Source organism: Cupressus sempervirens, chromosome 2 (genome assembly GCF_028749045.1).
Source record: "Cupressus sempervirens isolate cs-2001-9-10 chromosome 2, ASM2874904v1, whole genome shotgun sequence".
In the NCBI taxonomy this organism is placed as follows: domain Eukaryota; kingdom Viridiplantae; phylum Streptophyta; class Pinopsida; order Cupressales; family Cupressaceae; genus Cupressus; species Cupressus sempervirens.
In genome coordinates, this window is record NC_143119.1 from 771,334,212 (window position 1) to 771,348,971 (window position 14,760).

A 14,760-nucleotide genomic window follows, 5' to 3' on the forward strand; every position below is an offset into this window, starting at 1 on the left:
AAAATAATGAGAAATTTGCAATGCTACAAAGAAGCAAATAAAAGGGTGCATCATGTCGCAAAGACACTATGGAAAAATAGCGAGATCATTCGAGGGAAAGGAAATCTTGAAACATAAAGCATTACTAATACCAAACAAAGCAACACTTACATTTTTGGAGTTTGAGTTATAGAAGCTTTAAGCTTATCAGATCCAGCAAGTTCAGCAATAATTTATGTAGTATAATGCGTTTGAAACATATATGTAAGGGTATTTTGAAACATATTCTTTAATATATACATAAACACAACTTGCAGGCCTATTTTGGTTGAAGTCATTGTGGTAATTCTCAACCATCTACTATGTTGGCATTCTGCATAGACGACAATTGAACGATTTTTCACATACAGTACAAATGAAGGCCAATAAATTGCTTTGATCTTTTTTGATATTTGACAATTCCACAGTTGGAACTTCCAGCACAGAAAAATTTATAGACCTGTTTTGATACAAATCATCACTAATTCTCAACCATATGCTATGTTGAGATTCTGCATAGACAACAATATTTACTCCTTTCACATGCAATACAAATGAAAGCCAATATATCATTTTCCTCTTTCTGATGTTCAGCAGTTCCAAGGTTGGAACTTCCAGCACACAATTCTTTCTTTCAAATTATAATGCAAGCACTGAAAGTTTGGTCAAAATCAATTGGGGTCCCAGGTGGGTACCAAATATATGAAAACACCATGAGGAAGGATTGTCTTTTGTCCAGACATCTCTATCAGATCATCAACATTTAGTGGAATACATTGCCAATTATCTTATAACCATTACAGCAAAAGCCCACCACCGCGATTCCTAACTGAGGTAGGACCAATAAGCTCGTGTCAATGCTTCAACCTAGCCCCTCATCACTGCTGCTTAGGGAACTGATTCTACACATTTCAAACATATAGACCCAAAATGACGCAACTACCCAAGACTGAAACTTTGAATAAATGAGAATGGAGTAACCAACCAAACAACACTCTGGGAAAACCATTTAAAAACACAGACAAATGAGATCACTAACTTTTTAAGATTCAAACAACCTTTGACTAAAATACTTTCTAAAAATAAAAGAGTGAAGATGCTGTCGTCCCTTTTTCAAAACCATTTCTTATTGTTACAAACACAGATAATTGCCAGTTTTATAGCTGTTTTCTCCCAAGTAAAAGTCTGTAAGCCCTTCAGAAACAGAAGCGACAGTAATTCCAGAAAGTGTGTGCCCTTGGACAGAAAATTCTACACGACCTTTAATTTCAGGGTCTTTCCTGCGAGGAGCCTTATCTGTGGAGCCCTTTGTCTCAGAGTTGACTGGCATCTGAGCTCTTAAGCAACCAGGACGACCTTGTAGTGCGATCTCCTGAACATGCCATCTTAACTCTTGGCTTTGCCGGTTCAAAGTAGCTTTAGGGGATACTTTCAATAATGTAGGATCCTCTGGCAATTTTACAACGAAAACTACATCTTTAAGAGGTGTAGGCAAAAAAGGATTGGCTACATATTGTATCATCAAGGAGAGCAAAGTTCCACTTTGACGTGTGAGCAATCGGACCCTCAAAGGTACAGGAGTAAAACGGGGCTGCAAACGATATTTCAAAATTGTTAAAGGGTCTTCTGAAACTGGAGTTCTGATGTGAAATAAACCCTTCCCAAGGCTGCTTACAATGGCATCCTGCATGATAGCACCCCTGATGCCAGCTGATCCATCAAGTCGAAATGAAAACTCATTATCCTTGATGCTGGAATCTTTTGGGGATGTAGTCTTTAGGAACAGTGTACCCTGAACCCCTATCTTTTTGAGTACTGATTCTTTGAACTCGGCATTAACCTCCTCATGCAGGTATAATAGAGGACCTTTGTTTGTAGATGCTGTTCCTGCAGTCAGAGCTTCCCCAGGAGGAAGAGTTGGTCCAGATGATGTCTTTGATGTTGTCTGTCCACTCTCTAACAATTCAAGGCCTCCAAGCCCTTTTGTAGTTGTTGCTTCTATAGTTGCTCCAAATTCAGATGCATCTAAACCTCCACCAAAGGCATCATCCAGACCTTCAAATGCCTCAGCTAATGAGGCCTGCTCATTACCAAACTCAATTCCTCCATAATCTCCTTCAAATCCCTCCACTCCAATAAATGTGGACTCTGCCGTTGAACTTGTTTTCAAGGTTGTAACTTCCAGCTCAGCAAGAGCTAATGTGACATCAGATGGCGACTCTTTATTCTTTTTAAATCCACCTGCAAGTTCATCAGTTTTGTTTACAGCATCACTAACTGCAAAAGGGTCCTCATTAGCTGGTTTTTCATCTGATTTCTGTTGTGAAGTCTGTGCTGCAGAGGTTTGTGAGGCAGGAGTAAGAGTTGCTGCCACCTCATCACCAGCAGCTAGAGTCTCTTCTGGCAACTCAAACATAGCCTGTGAGAGAACTTGTACATTTGCCTGTTGCTCAAGAGACTGTCCTTCTAGTTGATTCCAGCTTTCCGCACCACGTGCACGATTCTCTGCATCTATGGCTGAAAGAACCATCTTTGCAATACCCTCCCCATGCATAGATGCTAAAATAGTTGCAAGTCTTGTACTAGTTGCCCCACGTAAAACTATATCGAGAGCCATGTAAATCTCTGTATACTTGCGATGAAGCTTGTCAGGAGTAACATCAACACCTCTACAAGCAGCCACAACTACACTTACTGCTTGATTTACTATTCCAGTACATTCAAATACATTGACAGTATCGTCCTGATCTGCAGTTGTAATACCAAGAACATAGATGCTATTCACCAAACGGTATACTATTCGATATTTGCTCTCCTTTCCAACTATTACTTGCCCACTTGATGCTGCCAAAGGATCATCACCAAGACTTTGATCACCATCATCAGCTGTAGTACTTTTTCCACTTGAAAAGGCGAGACGAGTGGCTTTAAAACTAGATACAGCTACCAATGCTCTTGCTGGAGGGAACCATTCCCGGGTTTGAAGCAGAATGTCAGGTCCTTTTATTGGCTGTAGAGAAAGTGCTAGGCATGCCATCGTACCTACTCCTAAAAAATAATTCCTTCAAATCTAAGAGCTTTGCCTTCAGTCTGTGAATGATAAATTAAGCTGCAAAATAGAACCACCATTTGAAATATAGTTAATCTGTAGTGATACAATAAGTACTATGCACCATAACAATCCCATACAGTTAAAATAACCATGCAACAAAACAATAAGCCAAAGAAAAAGATTCCAAGATACATTTGTGCACTAGAACTAAAAGCAAAAGGAATACCAAAGGTGACATAATAAAGTCTACAAAAATATACTGAACATATTGCAAATGTGACATACTAAAGCCTACAAAAACATAATAACTTTAGCATTGAAATAGATCAATCATAGATAGCACGACTTGATTCTCAATACAATTGTGTGATACACTTTGACAATGGACCGAAGATAGTAATATAATAAAAAGCCAATAACTATCTTGTCTGAAAGCCAATATAAGATATTTTACTTGTTGGAGGAGGTTTGACTGGAAAAGCTGCACCTGAGGTACTCTTTCCTGATAATTGCCTGCTTCAGCCTTGTAACAGACTTCCTAGTACCAAAACCTCACTAGTTGGTTACCATGTTTGCAGTAATCCACATACTGGGATTTATCCACATAAGCATAATCTATTTTGAGGATCACAAGCAATGGACAACTGATGAACTCTCATTTGAAGGCAAATGCTATAAAATTACCAAGTTGCTGGCATTTTAAACATAAATCTACTTAAGGAATTCAAAAAATGATCAAAGATTAATCCAAATGACACTCAATAAAAACACAAATGCAGAGATAGTGAGATTAGTATAAACAAATAAAGTGTGTTAAGACTCGGTAATTTATAATTCTAGAGGAACAAAGATGCAGAAGTTTTTAAGCCGATGTTGTTAGCCTTGACAATCATAAACCTGCAGAAGTTTCCTGTACTTCCATCTAGTGACATGTCCCATTAATATCAAGCTACAAATTGCCATTATACATTTTTTGGTCCTATCCATCACAATTTGCATGGACTGGGGTCTCCTATAACTTTCGAAACTCTACGTCCAAATTTAGAAGACAGACACTCGTAACCAAGAACTAAGGGATTCCTCCAAAAACCTCTCAGTTCTCTTTGACAAAATCCAAGAACTCCAGACATTGAATGAGAAGGGTAGTCATGAGACATTGTTGTCATCTACTTCCAACGGTATTCTTAGCTCTATTATCAGAAACTACCCAGATCTTATTCAAATCAGTCTGCATCTGGACTTTTTTGGATTTTCCAATTTTTGGCATGCCAATCTGAATGGAATTTTCAAACCTGGTAACTACAATTCTGAGAAGCAATTTAACCAAATCAAAGCTTAAATATTTAAATGCCTCCAATAAATATCTGGATGTGTTTCAACTTTCCCCCCATAACTAAAGGATACAAAAAAAACATCCAGACTCCAAGCACTTTTACCACAGTCAAAGCTACTACCCTTTTGCAACATTTTTTTGTCACTAATTTACAAACATCTTAAAGTGCAGAACAAAACACTTTCCTCATCTCCACATGAAATTATTTGCATCATTGCATTGTCTTCAGCAGCAGTCACAAATTCTCAAGTGCAAATCAAACCATCTACCTCTTATCCACACACAAAAATAGTTATATCAATCAATGTAGCCTCGATTGTTTTTCTTCATTGGTGGTCAAATATTCTCAGGTCAAAAACAAAACATTTTCCTCCTACCCACATTAAATTACTCACTTCATTGCCAGCCTCAATCACCTCAGATTCAGTGACATTAAAAAGATACATCACGTTTAGACTCACAGAGTATGATTTGAAATTCATAATAATAGTATGACAGATAAACCAAGTTTCCTCAAATCTAATGTCCGACATTGACATGATTAGTTTAAGGAAATCTTATGCAGTTCAAGTCACATGCAGAATGTAAATTTGCTTTTGTAAGATGGAAGTTTAATTTTAATCTACACTATATGGCCCATGATATATGATATGATCCTTGACTGTTAAGCTACACAGAGTGTCCACTAAATGCACCCTTATTACTCAAGAACGGAGAACTGAACAGTCAAACATGATAGGATATGAAACTAGTGTTCATAAGTCGGATCTGAGCAAGAAGTTGGGCATTAAATATTTCCATCCACTGCTGTGTATTCAAATTTGCAAATCAGATGTTTCATGCATACAATCAGAACTGAATTTATGTTTCTCCGGAAAGGGTTCTTCCCATGCAATCTGTGTTGTGATATGCATAATATTTATTTTTATTTCTATTTAATTTCTTTACCTATAGGAAAGATCTGGAATTTTTTACATTACCATTCTCTCAAGATTAATGTCGTAAATTGATCTGCTACCTTCAATTCCTCACAATTATGAATTAATGAATGACCGTAGGCAACCCTTACATGGTCTGTTAAAAATATTACATTTCCAGAGTCCATAATGATAAATGTGCTTAATTTCTGGATTCAACTGAGTTAGAGTTATTTGCATCGTTGTTTCAGATTGCACTCCAAGATCCATTATCAGAATAAAAAAGCTGTTAAAAGAAATTTTGATCCAACACATGGATACAAATATCTCTTACACAATTGAATCCAGAAATTAAGCACACTTCGGCAACCCTTACACAGCATAATCTGTTAAAACATTAGATTTCCAGAGTCCATAATGATAAATGTGCTTAGTTTCTAAATTCAACTGTGTTAAGAGTTATTTGCATCATCATTTCAGATTGCACTCCAAGATCCATTATCAGAATAAAAAAGCTGTTAAAAAGATATTTTGATCCAAAACATGGATACAAATATCTCTTACACAATTGAATCCAGAAATTAAGCACACTTAGTATTAGTCTGCTTACAGACCTGACCCTAGGGTTTACACAGTTTTGATTTGTTTGCAGAACTGAACTTCCTCCTATGACAGCTTAGTACTCGACCCAATGGTGGATCTGGCATTAAACAGACTTAACCTGGGCTGATCATATGTGTTGCACCTGTCCTTTTCGCATCACCATAGGCTGTTATACGCAACGCTGGTGATTGGCTATCCAATTTCTCTACTTGTTTAGTTAAACCAGGGGTCTAAAACAAAATCTAGACCGAAACCTGAATATATCTGTTCCAAACATTTGAAGACTCCACATTGGCTAGGTAGACTTAATATAATGATTCACCCATTGCTGAAGAAATTACTGGTTCAGCCTGATTAGTTGCTGATTTACATGCTGAATTGGCTAGCTTTATTACAATTAGTAGGGCTTCTCCTGTCCTGTATAACACTTAGATTTCAGGTGCAGTGATATAAGCAGATTCAATGTATCTTGGTAGATGACAACTGGAGGGTAGCAGATCTGATCCGAACCTTACTGTAACAATGGGATTCTTCAAGACATTTCTGCAGATCTAAAGATGACTCCAACTGAGACTACACCTTAGTAGATGAAACTATAGGAGGTGATCAGCAATGCTTAGACTATCATCTAATGCCCCAACGTAAAAATTGACAAATGTTCAAGAATGTAACCTCAACTGTAAACCCTGAATGTCCATCCAAATGCCCTGATGCATGAAAGCAAGGTTTTTGTCTAAGTTACCAGTTCGAGTTCAGGTTCAAGTTCGGGTTCAAAAAAACAGTTCGCTGGTACAGAAAAATCTTGCAATGGGGTGTAGGTTCGTTTGGGCTCGTTAGTACAAAAACAGGTAAAGATTATATATATACATATGTATACAACTAGGTTGCATAGGTACGCGTACCCACACCCCTAGGACACGTACCCACTTACCGAACTACTGAGTACTCAGTGGAAAGCATCATAGTTAAGGAAATTGATAAAAATCTCGATTTATGTTGCAGTTTTTTGTCTGTGTATCATCTTGTTGTTTATCAAGCTTAATTCAATACGTAATCAGTTAGAAACTTTAATAGTAAACATTGTCATTGTGAAAAGTCAGAAGTTTATTATTTACAATATGCCATTGCTGTATGATTTATGATCTTCTTCTTCATGTTTAAAGTCTGCCTTCTCTGTTATGTATCTAAACATGTATCATATATTATTATTACATACTTCAAATCTAAAACTGAAAACAATATATTACATCTACAAAATTGATCACTATACTTTTTTTTGAAAAACCATTGTCATGACTCGTATTTTCAGATTTTCTATAAATATTAAATTATATATAAAAAATTGATGTGCCCAAGTACCCCTGTCCCCTATTTTGAAAAATAGCCATACCCGTACCCTAAGTACCCAAGTACCCCAGTCCCCATGCAACCTCATTATGCAGCCAAAAAAAATGAATTAAGATTTAGAATGCTACATAGTATCATAAAAACAACAAAAACTCTATAAACTTGTAATCTTAGCATCATATCCATTATCAACACCAAAATATTAGAATAATATCAAGTTTGAGTATCATTGTTTAGACTTTCAACAATTAGAACTTTTACTAAGTTTCAATCACCTAATGGACTCTCTAAATCATCATCTTCTTCTTTATCAAAGGCATTAGTTGGTTCGCAAACATTGTCAATGTTATTGGGATCAACTGCACTAATAACATTCCTGCTTTCCAAGTTGTCCAATGCTTATTACTTTTTCATTGTATAAAGAGCCTGTTTGTTTGTAATTAACATCCTACTTGAAAAATGTTATATAAGTAGCTTGCAACTCCCTTCACCTATTGAAGATGTTATTTAATGTTTCAAATATGATTTATCACTATACAGAGCTTCCAATTATTTGGACAAGGGTCATTATCAGCAATTGGATATAAAAATTTCACTAGAAGAAATCTTAAGGGCTAGTTTAATTTGATGTAATAAATATTTGAACATCAGCAAATTTTATTTTGTAATGTAAAAAATCTTTATTCAAATTCTGTAATAACTGTTTTCTACACTAAATTATAGAATGCTTCCAATGAAATTGTACTTGGTTTGCACTCGGTCTACCTGGGTCTGCTCTGGTTCGATCATGGTTTGACCTAGGTTCGACCTGGAGGAACCAATCTGCTTGTGTTCGAACCCAAGTGGAACCCAAAAGGGAGCCAGGATCAGGACCAAGAACGGGTTCAAAATTCACCTGGTTCGAAGGGCCAAGGGGAGAACTGGGTAACTATGGTTTTTGTCCCAGCAATTGTAGTTTACTAGGAAATTCAAACACTCCAAATATATACAGATTGCTCCCCTCCAATGAAATCTTGAGTACCCTTTTATACCAAATTGGGAAAATCCTTAGCATTAAGTATGCATTGTGCAATGCAATGTAACAAAACAGAAATTTATTTTCCACAATTCACGGGATAAACTCAATTTTATTTGATCTATGTATCTTTATGATGTTGAAATGTTCTTACATTTCAAAGACAAGTTAACTGTCCCTTTTCCTACATATTATCACATTTAAAAATTTAAAAAACTCTAATTTTTCCCTCATTTAAAATAAATATCTTATAGTTTTGGTTTCACAATTTTTTACCCAAAAGATTTTTGCTACTGTATTCAATATGCACAAAATTGGTAGACTCTTCCATTGCCATTTTTCATAACATTCCGTATCATGTGACACATTCTCCTTATTTCAAACAAATATTCAAACATGCAATTTCTATTGGTCCACCTCTATCCCTAGAGAACACCAACTACATACTATCATCCTTGACAAAGAATATTTGGAGGCAAATTTTGTGATGGACAATAAAAGACAAACTTGGATGAAGATGAGTTTTTGTTTGACATGGATGGGTAGACCAACAGTAGGCACTGGTCAGTCATCAACATCATAGTCACATGTGCGACTAAATCTTATTCTCTTGGAGTTGTTGATTGCTAAAGGCAATGCAATGATGTAGACTTCTAGTTTCAAAATTTCACAGAGAACATAAAGAAGCTTAGGGCTTCAAATGTTATGCAAATAGTCACTGATCCACATGTGTGTGAATCAGCTGTCACAATATTTGAAAGCACTTACAAGCACATCTTTTGAACCTTGTCTTGTGTTCATGCAATTACAAAAGAGGTGGCAAGAGCTAGAGATAATCAAATGTCCGTTTGCAACCACCACACCCTCAAAAAAATCAAGAAAGAATTCAGCAAATTTATGGAGATAGCAAGCTAAGTGGGCTTCATCTTGGAAGAAACTCCATGTTTAAGCATGATTGAGTTGCAAAATACTAGGATGGGTGATTTCCGAAGAAGGCCCAAGTGGGCTTAATCTTGGAAAAAACTCCATGGTTAAGCATGATTGAGTTGCAAAATACTAGGATGGGTGATTTCCCAACAAGGTCCAATGCTTCCAACCCATTAGCATCACCTAGATGCAATGAGTGCAAGTGTTCTATTCATTCTCATGAGAGATGGGTTCTTGTGAACCATTGCTCATGAAACATGAGTCAATTAGTTTGACTTAAAAGCTACACAATTGAATCTTGATAGCATTATCACAATTTGACTTGTGGAAAGTATCTCCCACTTCTCAAATCTAAGGAGATAAGATGTTCTAGTTATTTAATTTTGTTATAGAGAATGCTTAAGGTGAAGAAGGCTCTATAGTCAACGATGGTTGATCCAAAGTGGGCCAGACAACATGATGCAAACAACACAAAACGAAAAGTTGTGAACCAAAAGATCCTTGATGATTGGTGGTCCGCAATGAGCTAAGAGAAATTTACCTTTTTCATTAAACTATTAATAGAGTTATGTTTGTAACTTGATATTCTTATTCATTTATTTATTGGCATTCGCTCTTGAACTCAGCAAATCTATGGAGACAAGATGGTCTAATTATTTAATTTTGTTAGAGAGAACGTTTAAGGTGTAGGACCATCTATAGTCATGATGCTTAATCAAAATGAGGCAGATAGCATAATGCAAACAACATAGAAAGAGAAATAGTGAACTGTGATATCGTTGATGATGACTGGTGGTCCACTGTGAGTTAAGAGAATTTTGATTTTTTAATTAAATTTTGATTTTATTAGTGTTCCTACCTTGACATTCTTATTGCTAGTGCAGGTTATATTTTCTCATTGGTTATTTAATTTCCTATTCCTAGGTTTTGCCTGCACTTTTAATTAAGCCTACTTAGGATAATAGAGTAATTATTATTAGTGTAAGCAGGTGCAAGGTGTTGACATCATCAATGAGACTCACACTTGCCTTTTTTAGGCTATTGTGGATGTTTCTCCCCATTGGTTGTATTTATCATCTCTCCCCTCTCTCATTTCCTATATACACTCACACCTAGCTAGTCTTATTTCATTCTATTGCATCATGATTGCATTTTGTCGCTCTTGCATTCTCCTAATGCTTTTTTGCTTCTTTGGCATTTGCAGTTCTCTCGTAGAGGCTAGTTATGTTGTTATTTTGATCTTGTATCATTTACATTTACAATTTTATTTCTATTCGTTTGCACTAGTTTCCCCTATCATTTATCTTTTCAAAATTTAATATAATATCAGAGCTATTCTAGTGAAAGAATAGATTTAGTTTCCTTTAATCATACTTAATATGATTTGTGGAGGCGGTAGAGTAGTTAAGGTAAGATCTACTCAAGCGATTCAGATAAAACAACTATAACATTGAGAAAATGATTACGTTAATTGCAATTCAATAAAGATCAATGCTATTAGTACTATAAGCAATGAATCTCAAAGATTATTTTGATCTTGTATCATTTACATTTACAATTTTATTTCTATTCGTTTGCACTAGTTCCCCCTATCATTTATCTTTTCAAAATTTAATATAATATCAGAGCTATTCTAGTGAAAGAATAGATTTAGTTTCCTTTAATCATACTTAATATGATTTGTGGAGGCGGTAGAGTAGTTAAGGTAAGATCTACTCAAGCGATTCAGATAAAACAACTATAACATCGAGAAAATGATTACGTTAATTGCAATTCAATAAAGATCAATGCTATTAGTACTATAAGCAATGAATCTCAAAGATATCAATTGAAATATCAATTTCAACAAACATGTCAAACTATCAACTTACATTTCAAGTTAAATTATCAACAGATATAAATTCAATTTGAGGGAAACAGATGATAAGAACTATCAATTGATAGCATACCTTAATCATATCACGGGTAATGAATAAACATAATCGGTGATTGAGAAAATACATCATTATAGTCAGTGATAATATGTAAGAAGCTACCAATTATGACTTAAGACCAACGATTAATAAGAATCAATATTCTTGAAGTCAACTAACCAATTATATATAAGATGGTGTAATTAGTGACTAATAAAATCTAACCCCTATTATGAAGAGGATTGGCTATAATTAGTGACTAATAAAATCTAACCTCTATTATGAAGAGGATTGGCCACCAAGAGTTGTGGCCCATCTATTATGAAGGGTTGCAATCCTTTCTAATAGCAAGATGTAATAAGACGTTCTCCATCATTCAATTCATTATGGATTGGGGAAATAGAAAGGAAGCATTTTAAGACACAAAATGGTAGTTCTATGAACATACACATACATACATATATATATAGATATATTGGCAACCAACATCAAACTGTTATATCTATAAATATATAATTTTGTACCAGGTATTTACAAAGGCCTGAAACTCTTGTTAAGTAAGTGATAAAAAAACTTCAAACATTCAAAGAAATATTATAACCATATTCAATCCTTTTTACTATTTGGTAAGAAAGGATGTTTGTGATGTTACAAAGGAGGGGCTTGTCTAAATCGAAGCAATGGCTAACAGTCCCAAGACAGTGTAGGGGTCAGCACCCTGGAAGCCTTGGGAGCAAGTCCCAAGATAGAATACGAGCTTGGTCTTGTAAGCTTTGAAGGAACCCATTGCACACAGTCTCTAGAGACCTTGGATAATGCCTACTCCTTCCATCATTGAGTTGACATAATAATAAAAGATAGGATATGGGGTATTGATGTTACAAATTGATAATTAATTTGATTGAATGAATAAATAATTCCTTTTACTATGAATGTCTTGACTTGAATCATTGTATCTTGGGACATACAATATAGAGTTTGGGTTAAAATATGTAATAACTAAGTTTAAAGATATAAGGGGTGTTGTTTCACGAGGATCACGTGCAAATGTAATAACACTGTCTTCTTGGTATGTGTGTTACAAGTACAACAATCTCTCTTTATATTGTGAATGAGATATGGAAAGACATGTCCCATAATGGGACATGTCTATTCATTAATATTTAATAATTAATATAACAATTTATAATTTAACTACACACACACATATAACACTTCAGTTTAGTCTCTTGAGTTTATCCAACTGAAGCTACCAAACATTAACATTCCCTCTTAGCTAGGGAGGATAAACACATGTTGCCTCAATGTAATATAAGAATATCTTTGATCAGAAGATATTCAATATTTTGATATTATGAGTATTTGCCTCCAGAATATCAACATATGATATTCACCAAATACTCACTAATTATATTGGTTGTAATGGCCTCTTGAATGTCAACTCAATTGGCATTCACCAAGTACTCTTTGAGCAATGGCCTCCTAAATGTCGAGTTCCAAGATATTTACCAAATACTGTGAGTAATGGCCTATTGAATGTCAACTCATTTGGCATTCACCAAGTACTCTATGTAATGGCCTCCTGAACATCAAGTTGCATAACATTCACCATGTACTAAAAAATGTTCATAAAGTATGTGCACACGCATTCTCATAATGCATACCATATAAAGATCCACCATAATCTATCATGATCTATATAGACATCGTAAGACATCCATCATAACAGAAAATTAAGTTATTGTAAGATTGTTACCTTTCAATAACTTCTGCAAATATAAGGGATAATCATTTGTAAGTCATCCCTTCCTCATGATGTACACAAGGGGTAGGCCCATCAAAATCATGTAGTCACTCACATGGGTTATCAAACTCCCTCTAAATCAATACAACCAAGATCACCAAAGATTGATTGAAGTTTGAACCATATCCTCTATCTCCTCCGTCTCTTTCAAGGTCTCCTCTAATGAAATGTCAGGCTCCCTCTGAATCTCAATCTGGCTCTTCCGATAGATGGGTCCTCCGCGTACCCATGGCTACGAGCTTACCAAGTCTTCCTCTTTATGTTAAGCTGCTCGTATTATCAAATTTCTATTTTGACCAAGATAATTCTCTTCCCACGATCTTCTCCACATTTTCCTATTAACGCGACACTTCACTGACGATAGCACCTTCAGAATATTGTTATTGCCACAAAATATATACATACAGCGTTTTAATTCTTGGTTGCTTTATGATTTCATTTAATGCTTTAATAATGGTCAACCTTGGCTCGATAAATTAATGCTTCAGATTTCCATACCATATTCTAGCGACTCATGACTCACGAGTAATGGTATTACTCATATTCCAGCTAATAGTTTGTTTGGTTCAAATTCCTAAGATTTTCTTCCTATGTTGTCTGACTACATTCTTCCCACATGTTGGCTGTAAACAACAACATATAATTGTGTTCTAGAACTTGGGCGAAAGACTCTATTAGATCATACCCTATTAGTATTCCATGGTCTTTTTTCAGCAACTAACCCTTCTCAAACTTGGTTCGACAACAAGCCCATGTAAAAAGTGCAACTCATACTCCTTCAATGCTTGTTGCTTTGAAGAAAGAAGGGAATACGACCAATTTCCAACTTGGATGACTTCTCTTATATTGATGCTCCCATGTTGTCTTAACTCCAAATACTAACACGAATTAGAAAATTGGTATTTCCAATGAACACGCAACACGCAATATCTGCTGCTATCGTTCCTAGAAATCTCCTTGTCGTCTCAAAATTGCTAACGATAACAATCTCCAACCTGATATGGGTAGTAAATGAAAGGTTTGCAGTTATTACGGTCCTTCTGTATCCAAGTTACACATTACTCAACTTCCCTATGTTTTCTAGCATGTACCTTTCGCCTGATTTGTACTTCTTCAATGGTGCCCTCTTATTATATTTAGTACGATCCCTTTCTTATACTCTTCATTCGATTTGCATATGCATTTAGGCTCTGATACCATGTTGTTTTACAAGGATCACTTGCAGATGTAATAATGTTGTCTTCTTGGCATGTGTGTTCCAAGTGCACCAATCTCTCTTTTTATTGGGAACGAGATATGGATAAACATGTCCCTTTATGGGACACGTCTATTCATTAATATTTGATTAATATAACAATTTATAATTTAACTACACATACACACACACATATATAACTTCAGTTTAGTCTCTTGAGTTTATCCAATTGAAGCTACCAAACATTAATGAAGGGGACATTACAAATGGTATCAAAGCTATGATCCTACCATCTTGCATGGTAAACATGAATAAATGAATCATTCTAGTAAAGAAAAAAAATCTAACCGTCTATACTTTGTGTATGCTCTCTGTCTTCATGCATTATAACATGTATACACCATGTATGCTTCGTGTCTTCAATCATTTCATATTTTCAAGTGCACATCCCATGTGTGGTTCTAGTTTGGTTTATCTAGTGTAATAGATTAACTAGAGAGGGATAAATTTGAGACATACTATCATGGAAATAAGATTTTGGACAAATTTGAATGACACCATTATAAGATGGCCTAATATCATGTCTCTAAAAAATGAAAGAAAACTCAAGTCACCAAACATTACTATTAAATTATG

General features: G+C 35.3%; 1 protein-coding gene across 1 annotated transcript in view; it reads right to left on the minus strand.

Annotated features, from left to right (window-relative positions):
• Positions 1 to 395: 395 nt before the first annotated feature.
• The window catches only part of LOC149575734 (muniscin carboxy-terminal mu-like domain protein), a 40,746-nt gene continuing 26,381 nt past the window's right edge, over positions 396 to 14,760 (minus strand). The window contains exon 2 of the mRNA XM_089815528.1: positions 396 to 3,127. Within this exon, the coding sequence (XP_089671654.1) occupies positions 1,151 to 3,055 (1,905 nt within the window). The 5' untranslated portion in view covers positions 3,056 to 3,127 and the 3' untranslated portion in view covers positions 396 to 1,150. The remainder of the gene's footprint in view (positions 3,128 to 14,760) is intronic.